Source organism: Electrona antarctica, assembly GCF_951216825.1.
Source record: "Electrona antarctica genome assembly, chromosome: 19".
Taxonomy (NCBI): domain Eukaryota; kingdom Metazoa; phylum Chordata; class Actinopteri; order Myctophiformes; family Myctophidae; genus Electrona; species Electrona antarctica.
In genome coordinates this window covers 20,085,837-20,104,334 of record NC_136800.1, presented here as the reverse complement: position 1 = coordinate 20,104,334, position 18,498 = coordinate 20,085,837, and the positions used below count along the sequence as shown (strand labels likewise).

Here is an 18,498-nt window from a genome sequence, read left to right as displayed (position 1 = left end):
CTTTGAGCAAAGCACTCAATCCCTAACAAGCTCCAAGAGAGGTGCATTTTGTATAACAAAAGGTACCAGATGCCAGATGAGCTACACTATTCACAGTCCCGCAGGAGTCATGCAAATGACTCCACCACCTGTTGCTGTCCGCCCGATGTTTTTATAATACTGGAATATCGTCGCTGTCGTGCAGAAACCTTGTATCTCGGTGCTTCAAGCTTTAATGTTTTTTTCCTTCATAAATGAATGCCTATAGTATACTTTGTTATACAAGAGTGTGTCAGAAAAGTATCGATAAAATAGCCAATCTACTAGCTCACGACGTGTCACATCGCAATGCACTGTAAATGCTAAATGGTGCATTTATATATAGCGCCTTTATATCCACAGCTCTATATTTCCTATACTTACAATGTGCATTACATTCACACACACATTCCCACGCCGACGGCTGAGGAAACCATGCAAGGCACCAACCTGCTCATTGGGAGCAATTAGGGGTCCAGTGGTCTTGCTCAAGGACACTTGGGCACTATCTCTGCGGGGCCCGCGATCGAACTGGGAACCTTCCGTTTCCCAACTGCACCCTGAGCCACTCTTAAGTGTGCCTGTCGGTTTTATAAATATTGATCAAACGAAAAGTATTACCTAGAGCTTGTGACTAAATGTTAAATTACATTTCCTGAAAATGTCCTGAAACCATTTTGGACCAGGCCCCCAGATAAGCTGGGAAACGTTATAAAGCCGCCCCAATTCCCTACTGGCCACAGCTGGAATTGCAGGCGGGCAAATAAAGTACATGCATGTGCAAAAGAGTGCGCAGCTGCAGGGTTTAACACATCAGGGTGCTCGTTCATGAATGGATTCAGGCGAGCGTTCGTGAAGGTTTTAGCACTTCCGCATTTTGGGCAACAAATTTTGGTGGCCAAATTAAGAAAATGCGGAAGTAGAGCGTTCTTCCATGGTACTTCAAAACGCCACTGAGCAACTTCCATTGAAATGAATAGCTGGGGGCGGGGCCGTCCGCCCTCTAGTTTAACTCTAGGTTTTTGACATACAAGGTTTCCACCCAACAGAACCCCCCCCCCCCCCCCCCAATAGAAGGGGTAGCTTAAGGCTGACAGTGAGTATAGGTGCAGTGCTCCGGCAGCATCAACAGGGGCCACTCAGGTGACTTATAGGCCTCGGGGCAACATAGCTCTTGCGATGCTGAGAGCGATGACACGCGGGTGAAATACAGCCAGGTTTTATTGTGATAATACCGCGTGATGTATGGCTCTTGCTCTGTTTGCGTGGTCAGGTGATCATGGTAACCGGGGACCACCCAATCACGGCCAAGGCCATCGCCAAAGGCGTGGGCATCATCTCCGAGGGCACCGAGACGGTGGAGGACATCGCCGCGCGCCTCAACATTCCCCTGAGCGAAGTCAACCCCAGGTGTGTGTGTGTGTGTGTGTGTGTGCGTGTGCGTGTGCGTGTGCGTGTGCGTGTGCGTGTGTATGTACGCACGTCGCACGCACACACACACACACACGCAGATGAATGTTTGTTTGTGCTGTCGGTGCGTGTGTGTGTGTATTCTATGTGTCACTGACTCTGTCCTGAGCATGTGCTCAAGTGTGTGTGTGTGTGTGTGTGTGTGTGTGTGCGTGTGCACACGCACGCTTGAGAGCGAGAGAGACGCAGAGGAGGGAAACGTAATGCAACGCAAACACCAAGTTCATTCGCGGAAATGTCAGTGCCTCCGTTTGCATAATCTTCTCTGGCTCTCTCTTTCTCTCTCTGTGTGCATTCACGTGTGTGTGTGTGTGTGTGTGTGTGTGTGTGTGTGTGTGTGTGTGTGTGTGTGTGTGTGTGTGTGTGTGTGTGTGTGTGTGTGTGTGTGTGTGTGTGTGTGTGTGTGTGTGTGTGTGTGTGTGCGTGTGTGTCTTTGTTTACGCGTGTGCACCCTCCCCCTGGCAGGGATGCCAAGGCGTGTGTGGTACACGGGTCGGACCTGAAGGACATGACCTCGGAGTACCTGGATGACCTGCTCAGAAACCACACTGAGATCGTGTTCGCTCGCACCTCGCCTCAGCAGAAGCTCATCATAGTGGAGGGCTGCCAGAGACAGGTGACTATAGGGCCTATACATAGCTGGGGTGGGAAACGTTGATAATGGAGAGGGCCACTGTATTTCCACACTAGTATAGGGTCACTGTATTTCCACACTGTCACACAAAAGTAGCTAAAATAGCCTACATAGATCTACAAGTTAAAAACGTTTTGAGATTGTTGATCCGCTATTTTTGCTATTTTATAATTGGATTGGATAACTGAATTATATTTTGCTACTTTGCCCTACTTCGTCATTCTGTGTCACACAAAAGTAGCAAAATGAGTTGATCTCACAAGCTCAAAATGCATCACAGACTAAAGAAAACATAAAAGCATGAAGTATAGAGATACAAAGTCTCTGTACGACAGTGCACATCATAGTCAGCTTATATTATATTGCTAACTGCATGTTACTGAATACTGCATGCACATTGTACAGTATAATATTAATGTGTGCATATGCGATGTCTGAAGAATGCAAATGAGGTCCACTTAATAATCTACAAGTTTGATGGCAGGATGTCATATTAAATTCATATGACTGTCTGTCGCGTGCACACTGTGCATGTCATGTGTGCATGTGTGTACACATGCACTGTGTGTGCACATGTCACACGCACGGCGGTGCTCACACATGTGCAGGTCACCCTATAATTGACCCCCTCCAGTCATTCTCCCTCAATAAATCCGACTCTATTCCATATTTCATTTAATCTCTCTGGGGCCTCTTTTGAAAAGACATGATTAAGCCTCTGACATGAAATGAGGCTTAATCATGCCACTTATCTTGCCAAGCTGCTGTGTGTGTGTGTGTGTGTGTGTGTGCGTGTGCGTGTGCGTGTGCGCGTGTGTGTGCGTGTGCGCGTGTGTGTGTGTGTGTGTGTACTCTCGGGACTACTCCCCATCTCAACGCCTTCTCTTCCGTTCTACCTCCCCTCCTGTCCCGGGGTCCGTCTGCCCCTCCCCCCACGCAGGGCGCCATCGTGGCGGTGACGGGCGACGGGGTCAACGACTCTCCCGCCCTGAAGAAGGCTGACATCGGGGTCGCCATGGGGATCGCTGGCTCCGACGTGTCCAAGCAGGCGGCTGACATGATCCTCCTGGATGACAACTTCGCCTCTATCGTCACCGGAGTGGAGGAGGGTGAGGAAGGGGGGGTTGAAGAGAGGAGGCGGGTGAGGAGGGGGAGGTTGAAGAGAGGAGGGTGAGGAGGGGGGGGAGGGTCAGAGGGTGGTGTGTTGCGGAAGGATGAGGGGAGAGAGGAGGGGGGGGGGGGGTTGAAGAGAGGAGGTGGGTGAGGAGGGGGAGGTTGAATTGAGGAGGGTGAGGGGGGGGGGGGGTCAGATGGTGGTGTGTTGCGGAAGGATGAGGGGAGAGAGAGGAGGGGGGGGGTTGAAGAGAGGAGGCGGGTGAGGAGGGGGAGGTTGAAGAGAGGAGGGTGAGGAGGGGGGGGGGAGGGTCAGAGGGTGGTGTGTTGCGGAAGGATGAGGGGAGAGAGAGGAGGAGGGGGGTTGAAGAGAGGAGGCGGGTGAGGTGGGGGAGTTTTAAGAGAGGAGGGTGAGGAGGGGGGGAGGGTCAGAGGGTGGTGTGTTGTGGAAGGATGAGGGGAGAGAGAGGGGGGGGGGGGGGGTTGAAGAGCAGTGGTGGAAAACATACTCAAATGTTTTACTTAAGTAAAAGTATCAATACTGCAATAGAAATACTAGCTCTGTTACAAGTAAAAGTCAAAATAGTACAACAGTATTGGCATCAAATGTACTTTTACCAAAAGTAAAAGTACTCAAAATGTACTGCAGAATGTCTCAATTCAAGTTGTATACAAAACAATGATACAAATAATTTGAAAGAGCTTGTAAGATCGGCTATTTTCAAATGGAATGTATAACTAAAGTTTTCAAATTAAGTGGAGTATACAATACTTGGACAAAGTACAAATACCTAAAAATTGTACTTAAGTACACATAGATTAAAGTTCTCAGTTGCCACGACTGATTTCAGTCATTTGGATTCCATAGAAGCCAGCGTGTATTCTGTGAGAGCATGTTGCGCACCGAAAATAGCCGATCTACAAGCTCACAACGCTTTGGAGCATCTTCCGGAAACCTGAGTGGTCTCAGAAATGTCATGATGTCTGGTCTGCCTAAAACATCATCATTACATTTTCAGCCTTGAGGTTTTATTATTGCTTTATTCCATGAGTACAGTAAATGTACTTACTATATCCAGCGCTGTTAAAGAGAGGGTCAGAGGGTGGTGTAGAGGAAGGAGGAGTGATGGAGAGGCTTAAGGCGAGGAAGGAGGACTTAAAGGAGGAAAGAAGGATTGAAAGAAGATATGAAAGGGAGTTAAGGCGGTATGGCAGTTTATGAAATATAAGGGATTTACTACATTCTACTGATGTGAGTTAATCAGTGGGTTTTTCAACTGGATATATCATCATATACTGTGTGTATGGTATATGTCTTCTAGTCTTCACACACAAATACACACACACTCACACACACACACACACACACACACACACACACACACACACACACACACACACACACACACACACACACACACACACACACACACACACACACACACACACTCACACACAAACGAATTAACCTAAATGTCAACCAGCCAACCCTTCTCAGGAAATTGAAAAAATAACCTGCTGCGTTCCAATGGATCCAACATGTATGTAGTCACAACACTTGTTAATACATTTCCACGGTTCCTCTCTCTCTCTCTCTCTCTCTCTCTCTCTCTATCTCTCTCTCTCTCTCTCTCTCTCTGCTCCCGCAGGCCGTCTGATCTTTGATAACCTGAAGAAGTCCATCGCCTACACTCTGACTAGCAACATCCCGGAGATCACTCCATTCCTCCTCTTCATCATCTTCAGCGTTCCCCTCCCTCTGGGAACCGTTACCATCCTCTGTATCGACCTGGGCACCGACATGGTGAGAACTGAGGCCTGCATGCACGCTGCCGACACGCACTCATAACAAGCCCTCCACTTATAACGCTGGATGCGCCATCGACCGCTATCTGTTCCCTTTGGTCTCCAATCTCCTGTGTGCCCTTCCTATCTGATCCATGTTGTGCGCCACGCACGCATCTCTGTGTGTGTGCACAGAAAAAGTGGAAACCTTGTATGTCAAAAACCGTTGCTTTTCAGGAAATGGAGAAAAAATAACCTTTGTACCAATGTAGTTATTATTTAGTCACACAAGCTCCTCTTAACACTATAACTTTCTATAAAACCCACCACTTTAAAGCTGTCATTAATAGGTGAAAACGTTTCAGAAATAGCACAAAGAGCAGGCCTACATGCTCACAACACAATGCGTTGCTATGCGTTGTGAGCTTATTGTATAGGTTGGCTATTTTCCACTGGCCCACAGGTTTGTCTGGGGGTATCACCACGGTGTGTAAAGACATACGAGGGCTTTTGATAAATGTCACTTGTTGACATTTGTGCAGCCATAACCTTTATTTTACAAACGTAAACATTGACACCGCTGCTGTAGTCGTATTTCATACCACCCAGCAGTACATGAGCTGAGCAGCAGTATATGTTTTTTATCCTGCTCCATAATGCCAGCTTGATTTTTCTTATGGCTCTGCAGCTGTGTGAGGCATGTGAGGCATGCCTCGCGGTTATATCTCCCCCCTCCCAACACCCGCAGTGAAAACGTTTTGAAGGGAAGCGTCAACAGTCCACTCCACTTTGTGGTGCTGTCGTGAATTGTATTGAAAAATATGAAAGACGGGAGACGAGAGAGAGAGTGTAGAGGAGGAGAGGATGTAGTCAGAGAAGAGAGAGAGTGTAAAGGAGGAGAGGATGTAGTCAGAGAAGAGAGAGAGTGTAGAGGAGGAGAGGATGTAGTCAGAGAAGAGAGAGAGAGTGTAGAGGAGGAGAGGATGTAGTCAGAGAAGAGAGAGAGAGTGTAGAGGAGGAGAGGATGTAGTCAGAGAAGAGAGAGAGAGTGTAGAGGAGGAGAGGATGTAGTCAGAGAAGAGAGAGAGAGAGTGTAGAGGAGGAGAGGATGTAGTCAGAGAAGAGAGAGAGAGTGTAGAGGAGGAGAGGATGTAGTCAGAGAAGAGAGAGAGAGTGTAGAGGAGGAGAGGATGTAGTCAGAGAAGAGAGAGAGAGTGTAGAGGAGGAGAGGATGTAGTCAGAGAAGAGAGAGAGAGTGTAGAGGAGGAGAGGATGTAGTCAGAGAAGAGGCATGTGATCCATGCCAACAGTGATGGGCGTGACCTCGCCACAGCACTACAGCTTAATGGTGGCACCATTAGCGTATGGCAGGTGCCTTTAACCCAATAAGACCTGATAAGAGGCAGATACAAAAAAATCTAAATCCTAACCCCCCATCCAAATAAAATATTTAGTTCCAGCCCAGGGACCATCAGAAGCAAAGATTTGAGTTAAAAAGATTTGCAAAAAAAAAAAAAGAACAGGTCAGCTCCATATATGGAGATTTAAGGGTGGCAGGGGAGGCAGTGTCTTGAGTGTACAGGGTTTGATGAGGGCCCAGGTCGGGCCGGGCCTTAATGTTCGGGCCTGTTGAGTACTCTAGTTTTCGCCGGCTGCTGGGCTATTACTAATAACTTTGGGGCAGGCCCATCTAGAGTTGAAATGGACAGGTATCAGTCAAAAGGGAGCCATCGAATAGGAAGGATTGCTGGGGAAGGATCAACATATGGAATGTCAGAACAGGTCAGCTGCATATATGAAGATCTAAGGGTTTGCGGTTTGAGGTCAGATGTAGAGTTGCTGGCCAATATTGATGACATCAGGGATCTCCATATATGGGCTTAATATTGATGATATCCATCCCAGATTATGTCACGTGATGCGAGGGTGACCAACCAACCAAACAACACAGTGACGGGAAATGCACGATTCCATAGTTAACTGCGACCTTCGGTCGCAATAATCTAAAATTACACAGATGCTTTCCCGGATTGAATGGGTTAAGTAACATTAAAAATAATACCTAGATGGAACAGTGTCCTGGAAACAGCCCTTTATCCAAAGAGTCTACTTTGAAAAGAATCACAGTGGAATATTTGTTTTTCTTGGCTCACTGCCAACATGGGTTTGATGCAGAGAGAGAGAGAGAGACTCAAGTTCTGTATTACTGTCTCCTCTCTCTCTTCCTTGTCAGTGTCATTTCCAATCCCACTACACTCCAAATGTATTCCTGATGGTGTCAAAAGCAACTTGCAGAGACAAGCTGCTTTTCGTGGACAGGCACACTCTGTCACCGTTAAAATGAAAGCGAAGACAAAAGACTGTATGAGACACGTTATCTCTTCATTCCGTTTCTAACAGCGTTAAGCTTCATCTGACTTACTCTACATTCTAAATGAACGCAGTCTCCCATAAGACAAACCTAAAATCACATCCGTGTTAGACACAAAGTAGAAGGAATGTTCTGTATTAAACATGGACTGCATAAGCATGAGCTAGTAAAAAATACATTTTTAATGAATTGACCATATAGTTTATTGCTGGGGAACCCCTACAGCTTATGTAAAAAAATCCTCTCTGCTGTCTATATGGAAGCGTTCCAGATTTAGTCTGGCGACATCAAAGACGAGATTCGGTAGGTTTCTAGCTAGCGGGGAGAGATTTATATAAATGTTTATATAAGCAATGGAAGATCATAAGGAGTGTAATATGCTCATTTCTGGGTCGAGATTTTTTGCTTTTAAGATAACTGGTTTGATGTTCAAAAGCATCACCTTTTATTGCGTACAAAACGTTTTCTTGAAAGTGCACCCAAACGCTGTGTAAGAAGGAGGGACATAATGGAAATCTCCATAATACATACTCTGGCTTGGAATGAAATTAGATGGTTGCAGCTGTTATATTATTATGCTGTTACAATATGAGTCTGTTGTGAGTAAGGGAGGTTTTCAACCTGCTCTTCAACACTTTGCCACAAGTTAATAACCACTAGTCCACACCCAGACTTGGGCCCAGTGGTGTAAAGTAACTAAGTACATTTACTTAAGTACTGTACTTACAGTAAGTACAATTGTGAGGTATTTGTACTTTACTTGAGTATTTCCAATTTCCAATACTTTTACTTCTACTCCACTACATCTCGGATCCAAATTGTACTTTTACTCCACAATTATTTGCAAATGTTAGTTAAGCCTACTAGTTACTTTGTAGATTTTGATTGTTATTACAAACCACTTCAGAAATATACATTTCGGCCATTTGAAAATCGCCGATTTACAAGCATGCGACGCATTGCAAGCTTGTCAATTATAATTTTTTAGACATTTGAAAACTTGAAATGAGACATTCTGCATAATGAGTACTTTTGTACTTTAAGTACATTTTACACTTGTAACAGACTATTTCTACACTGCAGTATTGATACTTTTACTTAAGTACAAAATGTGAGTGCTTTTTCCACCACTGCTTGGGACCGCAACCATGACTAACTAGCCTGGTTTGGTCAGACACGGCGTGGATTCACTCACGCTCCTGCCCGGTGGGGGGGAAGTGGATTCACTCACGCTCCTGCCCAGTGGGGGGGAAGTGGATTCACTCACGCTCCTGCCCAGTGGGGGGGAAGTGGATTCACTCACGCTCCTGCCCGGTGGGGGGGAAGTGGATTCACTCACGCTCCTGCCCGGTGGGGGGGAAGCGTAAGTGAATCCACGTTATCAGTATGGCCAAAGCCAGGCTAATGACTAACTACAGAGCCCATAATCCGTAATAAAACATGTGAACAAACAGTTAAAAGGTTTGAAATGTTGCTCAGTGTTGCTGTCTAAATTCAGATGGATTGACCAACCCACTATGGAGAAAAATGAATGAGAATAAGTAAGTCTCCATCCATCCACAGATTGGTCATTTTGTCACTGTAGCCCGCTGAGTGCTATTGTGGCTTCTTGCCGACACAATTGATGAGACGGCTTTGTAATTAAAGCGTCTGTGCTTTATTGACTACACCCACACACACACACACACACACACACACACACACACACACACACACACACACACACACACACACACACACACACACACACACACACACACACACACACACACACACACCTGAACAACAACAGGATTATATTGGTGGGTCAAGTCTAACCTTGCTGGGTCCAGAGCTTGCCATGCGTTTAAATCAAAGTCCCTCTCAAAATGTTCTGTATCAGGGCCCACTTGAAAAGTGTTTGTAGCCCACCCATCTGACCACTTAACACAGCAGCCTTTCGGCTGACACTAACGTCTTAGTGTTTTGCCAGTTAGTTGGTGGCCCTCTTGCAACATCATCACGGCCCTCCCGTGGATCCTGGCCCACAGGTTGAGAACCACTACTGTAGACGTATGTGCGAGCGTGCGTGCGTGCGTGCGTGCGTGCGTGCGTGCGTGCGTGCGTGCGTGCTTGCGTGCGTGCGTGCGTGCGTGCGTGCGTGCGTGCGTGCGTGCGTGCGTGCGTGCGTGTGTGCGTGCGTGCGTGTGTGCGTGCGTGCGTGCACAGCCCATAGCCCGGGTTTAGCGCCCTACTAAAGAGGATAGTACAATTATACATTTGGAAAACACCTGCCGATCAATGAACCTTGGCACAGCTCCCATGAAACACTCCCATCGTTTCCACACACCCCAAATCATGCACACCAGCCTTTATACCACAACCACCCAATAAACCAATAAACCCATCTGTCCAGGCTGTGGGACCGCCTGCGTTACCACTACAGCTTCCATAGCCCATGGCAAAAGACATTACAATAAACAGATTCAGGGAAAGGGAAAAATCTACTCCCTCAACTCCGTACCACATCCAGTCACTGGTCAATACAAGTTCAGATGATTGATAGGTCAAACCACGAGGGGTGTGTGTGTGTGTGTGTGTGTGTGTGTGTGTGTGTGTGTGTGTGTGTGTGTGTGTGTGTGTGTGTGTGTGTGTGTGTGTGTGTGTGTGTGTGTGTGTGTGTGTGTGTGTGTGTGTGTGTGTGTGTGTGTGTGTGTGTGTGTGTGTGTGTGTGTGTGTGTGTGTGTGTGTGGGGGGGGGGTCATCCAATGACACTGGATCCAATGTCACCGGATGACAGAATGACAATCCAATGTCATTTTACCAGGGGTCATCAACTTGTCCGTGCACAGACAATTGTGGCAAAGATTTGATTCCTTACACACCATTAAAATGTTCTTATTTTGATAATAACACCAAATTACTAAATGTCAATTCTCCAGGTTTTCTTCTGAATGTGTATGACACTGACTGTACTAGTGTAGTAGTGTCATATTTATATACCACTAGTACTAATGGTTCTCAAATATTTGCAAGGATCCCCATAACTCAGAGTGTACAAATGGAACCAAATGTACCCATTTGTACACTCTCAGATTTACAGAGCTGTTATGGTCATTCAGGGCTATCTCTTTGTGTTTCTGATAATTGTCCGTCCACTCATTTTGTATGTCCGTGGCACAAATGGAATTTTGAAAAAATGTCCACCACAAGCCAGCACGGCGATGACCCCTGAATCTTACAGTAGGCGATACTGTAGTAGGATGGTCAGTGCAAAATATGTCTGAGTTCCATAAAAGAAACAAATATCTAAGAAACGTAAGGACTTAATAGACTAGTCCTTGTGAGGACTGAGGAACCATTATATACAGTAAGTTTTCTCTGCCGCCATCGCTGCTCCTGCAGTTGTTAACAGCTTGTTAACAGCTTAGTTTGGCTCTAGGCTACAGGCTGCAGGGCCATGCAGAGATCTATCGGTGACAGGCTGTGCTTTGAGTGAGCTATGAGTATTTATAGCAGGTGCTATACTCAGTGGAAAAGGCTAGCTGCAAAACATGTGCTATCCATGTTATAGATGTAGCATCGTTTTAAAAGGGGAGACATCAAATTTGAGAATTGGGATGCCGTGGACTTCCTTGCTCTCACACACTTTTCTCTCTCCCTCTCTCATGTGTGCTCTCTCTCGCTCTCTCTCTCTCATACACACACACACAGGCACAGCTCTCGTTCTCTCCACACAAAGCTGGGTATTCACTATATATGCTGACTGCTAGATTATTCTCCCCTGTCATACATCATACTGTACATTCTCTTTATGATGTTGTTTTAGCCTGTAATTATATAGTTAGTACCAAGCGGAGCATATTATGTCTCACTAACATGACTGCACAATACATGACTTTAATCTTAAAGAAAAAATAAGGTGCAAATGCCACACAATAAAATGCTGAGTGTTCATTTAATTGTAACAGACTAATTATCAGAACATGGAGTAAAAGTGGCTTGTTTGTTTGTATGTGCCTCGACGGAGCGGAGCGATAGAATCTGCAGTATCTGTGTGCCGGTTTTGGTGAGTCTGTCTGGGCCAAATGTCAGGGCCGAATTTTTGACCCAGTCCAGCCCTGACGGACACCTTTCAGGTCCATTTGTACACTCTGACTTAACACCACTTGAGACCTATATATATATAATAATACTCATTGAGTCTAAACTAGACCTACACCAAATCCCTCCTTCTACACCAAAGAAATCTATAATCTCAGGTCTGCAATAGTCCTATAAACTCACAAGAGCTTGTAGATCTTCTATTTTGTCTGAATGTTCACTCCAGGATAGGTACACTAGGCATCGTTACGCTGTTCAATGTCAACACTCATCATTTTACAGTGCAGGACATTTTGCTCTTTGCTATTCAGTTAGTTTCGGTCTAGACTCCAGACCAAAACAAACATAGTGTCACATAGTGGCTGTCACGCTGGGTGAAGTCCCCACCCCTAAATCCTACCTAAATCCCACAGATTTCCTCCCATAAGTCACATATATTGCTCTGCTGCTCGCCTGCCAAAGCCCTGCCGATATATAGACTGAAATATTATGAATCATGTCTGGGAATCTTTCACCGCCTGTCTCTCGTATGGTGTCTCTCTCTCTCATGCTCTGTCTCTCTGAGACAGTCTCTCTCACCCATTCTCTAGAGATTCCCATGCTCTCTCTCTCTCTCTCTCTCTCTCTCACCCTCTATCACCCTCTCTCTGTGTCTGTGTCTCTCCTCTCTTCATCATGACAGTAATTGAGAGCTGAAATGTGTTGTGAGCTCAGCGTGCAGTGTGTCGTATGTCCGTCTATTCTTGGAAACAAACAGTGTGAGTGTTAGGCGGACGCAGTCTAAAGAGATTTTGTAGCCTTCCAATATACTTGAATACCATATGTTAGCTCTTTTTTTTAAAGATTGATAATGTTTAATGTTTAGAAACATAAATCAGATGTGCCATATGTTTTAATTCTAACCAATCCAATCATTTCATAACAGTAGGTTCATCTCATTACGGGGAGAGAAATGATGATATGTAAATGCGCGCCATTCTTCTGCAATAACACCAGCTGTGTTAGTTCCTGTACACGTACTGTCCTTAGAAGAACCACATAAGCCCTCTTTTAGAACTTCGGCGCTATGCGACACGTTGAGATCTTGTAGATCTGTTGTTTTTCTGCAATTTGGGAAATACATAGAAATATATATTTAAAATTGTTTGACAGATTAAGAATTATTTTCACATCATTTATATCCCGCCCCCTCCCCCTCAAAACTAAACTAAAAGAATGGCTGATGGCCCGGACGGTTAGCTCAACCGTCTGGGCACCTAGGCTGCCAAGCCAGCCGGACGGCGTGCAGCGGGTTCGACTCCCGAGCCCGACGGCCTTTGCCGCGTGTCACTCCCCATCTCTGTCTAACTACTGTACCCTATCAATAAAGACAAAAAACACCCAAAAAATAGCATTAAAAAAAAAGAATGGCTGGTCTCAAAATACAAGTGCATAGTTGAATTCATCCTTTAGAGTATAGCATTCCCTGTCCCTCCACCCCTACCCCTCCTTCCTCTGTAAACATACCTGTATAGATGATGCTACTGAAATGCATTTAACGCCCTACTTGATCACACTACACAGCGTCACACACAAAAGCATCAACAGCAGCATATCCACAAGCTATAGAAACGCGCCGGGAAGCGACAAGTTTTGAGCTTGTAGATCTGCTATTTTTGCTATTTTTGCCTATATACAGCTTTTTTGTCCTGAACTCTTGTCACATTTGCCATTGACAATGAAAGGAAGGTTTACGTCATATGTAGACGAGCAAATCGGCTATTTTGGCCATAATGAGATGACGTATGATGATGTATGATAAGAGCGCCCCTCACTTCACACAGGTGTGATTGTTTACATTTGAATCCTGAAAAGTAACAGTTTTTGACATTATGAGGTTTCCGCCCGACAGCGACGATAATGTATTAGTGATGGACCACAATGGACAACAAGCCCCCAGCTGGGGCTTTTTGTGTTATCCTTTTAGCATATAGCCTTTGACCCTACTACTACCTACTACTGTGCTAATAAAGTATTACATCTATAACACCCCCCCCCCCCCTCCCCCAGGTTCCAGCCATCTCATTGGCCTACGAGACGGCGGAGAGTGACATCATGAAACGCCAGCCTAGGAACCCCAAGACGGACAAGCTGGTCAACGAGCGGCTCATCAGCATGGCCTACGGCCAGATAGGTAATAATAATAATAATATTCTTTTTTATTGCACTTGTTTGAAACAAACATCAAAGTGCTACAGTATACCTTTTATAGAATAAAGCGTAAGAATTTAACATTTGCATTAAACAATCTGTTTTATCTGTGGAGCTCCTAGCTGGTCGGTCAGGGAGTGAGTTCCACAGCAGAGGGGCAGCTGCGTAGAAAGCTGGGTCACCCATGGTGACCGAGGTGGTGCATGGCGCGGACTACGTCTGTCCTCATAAGTCCCCAAGGTCCCCCCAAGGTCTCAACCCTGAGCCACCGTGATGGCCAGCACTGTGCCTCAATTACCCGAGTCCCAGTCATAAAAATAAATGTTACAGTCGTAAAAATGTCAAATATTGACATTTAACGGACACACCGGTAGTTCCTGTCCAGAGGTGTACCTCCATAAAAGATTAGGTACTTGGAGCAGACAGTAAAAGAAGACAAAAGAGGAGGAGGGGGGGTTGGGGCAGGGGGGCGGGGGGTTGAAATTAGGAAGGAGGCGTGAGCCAATATAGGAGGAAATGTTCCAAACTCAAATATTCTGCTTTGACCTTTGCAGCTAATGGAGAGAAAGGACAGTGGAACTACAATAGTTCAGTGTTTCTCAATTGGAGGTACTGTACTAGTTACCCTGAGGTGTACACTTTGGGTACTTCTAGGGGTTACTCATCTCATCAACAATCTATCCCGTGTCCATAAGGTAAAATATATAATCTGGAAACTAGCTTACACCATTTATTTTTGATACAACCAAATGCCAATATACTGCATGGCAATACAATCCAATAAAAATACGTAAGTTGCCTGCTCGCTCACTGCAACGTTTTTTCCAGGCCTGGCCTGGGAGGAGTTTTTAAGTATTAAAGACAAACAAAAAATATATTGTCTTTGTCGGGTGGAAACCTCACCTGTCCAAAACTGTTACTTTTAGGAAGCATGAGCTCAGTTCGGGGCTCTCCCCAGGTTGGCAGAGGAGAGTAGCGCCCAGGATTTCAGCTTAGGTAATTACCGGATGAAAAATGGGTTACAAAATCGTGGGATATATAAAAATAAATAAAAAAAGAACATGGAGGTTTCTGCCCTACATTGACCATAATGAAAAAAGAAAGGAAAGAAAAAAAGAAAAGCTAAGACAGAAAGACACAAAGATTAATCAATATCAGGAAGGATGTTTTGTGCTCGTTCGGTTGTACGTTATTAAAGAAAGTTTGGGAACCAATGTTCCAGTTCATGTTTTGCAGGCCTTCCAGACCTTGATAGATGTCTGAGGAATAAATATGGGCTGAGCAGTTAGTTAAAAAATCATGAGCTGGCCCAATTTCATAGGCTATTAAATAGGTCAAAAGGCTTCATTAGTCCAGGATTGAGGGCTGAATGCAGCAAAAAATGACAGTACAGCTCAAATCTACTCCTTGATGTTTGAGATCAATGGTTCTCAGCTGCTTTTTCCTCAAGGCCAAAGGGCTTGTTGTTCTGTTGGCCTGTCTAAGCGCTTTTCTGTTCGTGATCGTGACCTTTTCAGTGTGTTCTGCTTTTGGGTCTTGACGGGAGGAAAACATACAGCTTTAGAAAAGGCATTTCTTTAAACGTGTTTCTGCATATTTAGTTGTTTGTACCTTGACATTCTTGGTTTGTGGGTAGGCTGCTGTCCTCGATCAGACCTGTGTGTGATCTGTATACAAAATGTACATTTGAAAGAATCTGATGATGACACTACCTTTGTTTTGTAGCCTACCATACACTAGACTAAGGGCCGATTCATTTACCGCTGTAGTGCCGAAATGATTTCGTCTCGTCAGAAATTTTCAGTAGCACCGAAGAGATGACTTTAGGACGGTACCCGCCCCCCCCGAACCTCAAATGACGTCACATTGTAGGCTCTACAGAGCTGAACCGACTTTTATTCGGCTCTAAAATAGGAGTATGAATCGCGCCTTAGTTGACCGGGGGCCCCATGGCTCTGTACTTGGTCTGCTCCCTTTTCCCCCTCTAATATCTGCATCACCCATTGTAATACTTTTTTTCCCCTAATTGCCGTAGATCGGCTGCACAGATCCAATTTTGACAACCCCTTCCCGCCACGCTCGCCAATAATCAGATCTGTAGACCAACCCGTCACCCATGTGATTATATCAAAATACAAACCAGACCCGAGTAGTAGTACTATGGAGGGGGCTGGTACCGACCACGGCCACTGGGTGGCGCTAGTGAGCACATTCCTTTCTTTACATTCCTATGACATCACAGTGACATGGCATAATATAATATGACCCCTAGGTGGCGCTGTTGTTATATATATATATATATAAATGTATTATTTTATATCTGAAAAAACTTTTTCAATTTATTTAAAAAATGACCAAATTAGTTGATCTGCTATTTGTACACTGAGTTGAGTGTATGACTGATAGAGGTTTTTTGATCGGGGGGACAAGTGTGTGTGTGTGTATGCATGAGCGCATTTACCAACAACAGTTTCTGTCATTAGAGTAGAATTAGCAGTTGAACCAACAGTTTGTTGGCCAGTACCTTGTTGCTCAGTTGTCTGTTTGTGGTTAGCTACTACCTCATTTTTATTAACAGCTCAACTGTTGGCTGTTTGGGTGCTGTTATCTGTGTCTGAGCAGGTATACTGATCTAATGATTTTTAGGAAGTTGGCCTACTAGACAGTCAAGTAGTTCTACTGGCTGTGGTTATGATGTAAGGGGGGGGTGATCCACAGAGTTGCCATGCTGGGTTGGTGGGGGTTGAGTGACAGGCTGACATCATCATGTTGGTGAATTTTACTGTCTATCCATCTGTGGGACCCTGGGTGACTGTATGTATATCTGTATATCTCTGGCGTGTGTGGTGGATTACATACATAGACTTTGGATCTAAGTAATGTAGGTGTAATTCAGCTGATCACCACTACATACATGCATAGGGTTTCAGCCTCCTAGTAGTATCTATTTATTTTTTGATATATATATATATATATTGTTAATCATTCAGGGGGTCCTACAAGGGTTTTGCTACAGAGGATCTGAGCATTTCATCGGTGTAATACCGGTTAACACCACTACATTTCATTTTTGGGTCTAGAGTATGGGTTAGGTGGTTCACAGTCTGCTAAATCATGGAGAGCAGGCAAACAAATGGGCTCTTAATGAAGCTAGGCTTTATGATTATAGGGGGATAATGATCAGGCATGTTGGGGATAGCCAGTATAGGGGTCATGAGTTATGTTTTGCTAGTAAATGTAGCAAGTCTATAGTTGCATTGACTATTCTCTAGACTAGTATTATAGACTTTTTAGACTAACTCAGGCTTTCATTGCTCAATGCTATTGGTGATATGGTAACCAAATGCCCCACTGTATAGGGACCTGACTGTATAGAAGTATATAGTATAGTCTGGCTATCTATATGGCTTTCTATGGGGTTGGTTTACTGTCTAACTGATTTTCTATCACTATGTCTACAACCTAGGTCTATTATCGACAGGTGGGGGGACAAATGGAACCCATTAGATATTTCACTCTTGAGATGTTAACTAACTGTATGGTTGGTTGGTTGGCTGTATGTCTATTTGGCTGCCTTGTGCGTGTGCGGAACCACAAAGGGTGTAATACCAACTTTTCACCGCACATAGGCGGTGAATTTAAGTATTGTATGGTGCAATTCCGCTTATCACCACTACAAATCTGATGTGATTCTAGCCCCTAATGCATTTTTCTAACCCCCGGAGGCCACCAGAGGGTGTTGAGTGGGTAAGGGGACCTAGTGTCAGTGTAGCTGTTAACCAAAACCCTTATTAGATCTCTAACTCTTGAGAGTTTGTAAAATGCCAAGCCAAATACAAATGCAACAATTACACAGCATACAGAATAGTATGAGAATCGTAGGTGTTTACGATTATTTGTAAGCAGTAACTGTCAGTTTTTACAGTATTACATGGATCCAATATTCTCTGCTATTATTTGGTATCCTTCAGACATGATGAGGCACTTACATGTAACATATCTGTCCTCTCTAATTATATTACAATATGGTTATGTTATGCTCATAGGGAACAGTGGTTCAAGCAGTAATTATTGTCTTCAGACATTGTATGATCAGGTTATTAATCAAACATTACAGGTAGTACATCATAACCCCATATGGTCTAGTGGTTCGACTCTCGGTGTGGGAAATATAAGTATATGTTTTCAATTATGGGGAAAGTTAATATGCGTGTGCGGAACCACAAAGGGTGTAATACCAGCTTTTCACCGCACATAGGCGGTGAATTTAAGTATTGTATGGTGCAATTCCGCTTATCACCACTACAAATCTGATTCTAGCCCCTAATGCATTTTTCTAACCCCCGGAGGCCACCAGAGGGTGTTGAGTGGGTAAGGGGACCTAGTGTCAGTGTAGCTGTTAACCAAAAACCCTTATTATAACCTTTATTAGATCTCTAACTCTTGAGAGTTTGTAAAATGCCAAGCCAAATACAAATGCAACAATTACACAGCATACAGAATAGTATGAGAATCGTAGGTGTTTACGATTATTTGTAAGCAGTAACTGTCAGTTTTTACAGTATTACATGGATCCAATATTCTCTGCTATTATTTGGTATCCTTCAGACATGATGAGGCTCTTACATGTAACATATCTGTCCTCTCTAATTATATTACAATATGGTAATACATGTTATGCTCATAGGGAACAGTGGTTCAAGCAGTAATTATTGTCTTCAGACATTGTATGATCAGGTTATTAACCAAACATTACAGGTAGTACATCATAACCCCATATGGTCTAGTGGTTCGACTCTCGGTGTGGGAAATATAAGTATATGTTTTCAATTAT

At 44.5% G+C, this 18,498-nt stretch overlaps 1 protein-coding gene across 1 annotated transcript in view; it reads left to right on the top strand.

The window, feature by feature from the left end:
• The window catches only part of LOC306943028 (sodium/potassium-transporting ATPase subunit alpha-2-like), a gene marked incomplete at both ends in the record, with an annotated part of 55,378 nt that extends 41,440 nt beyond the window's left edge, over nt 1–13,938 (top strand). The window contains 6 exons of the mRNA XM_079529233.1: nt 1,292–1,428; nt 1,954–2,104; nt 3,063–3,231; nt 4,885–5,039; nt 13,524–13,647; nt 13,916–13,938. Of these exons, the coding sequence (XP_079385359.1) occupies nt 1,292–1,428; nt 1,954–2,104; nt 3,063–3,231; nt 4,885–5,039; nt 13,524–13,647; nt 13,916–13,938 (759 nt within the window). The remainder of the gene's footprint in view (nt 1–1,291; nt 1,429–1,953; nt 2,105–3,062; nt 3,232–4,884; nt 5,040–13,523; nt 13,648–13,915) is intronic.
• Between the last annotated feature and the right edge of the window lie 4,560 nt (nt 13,939–18,498).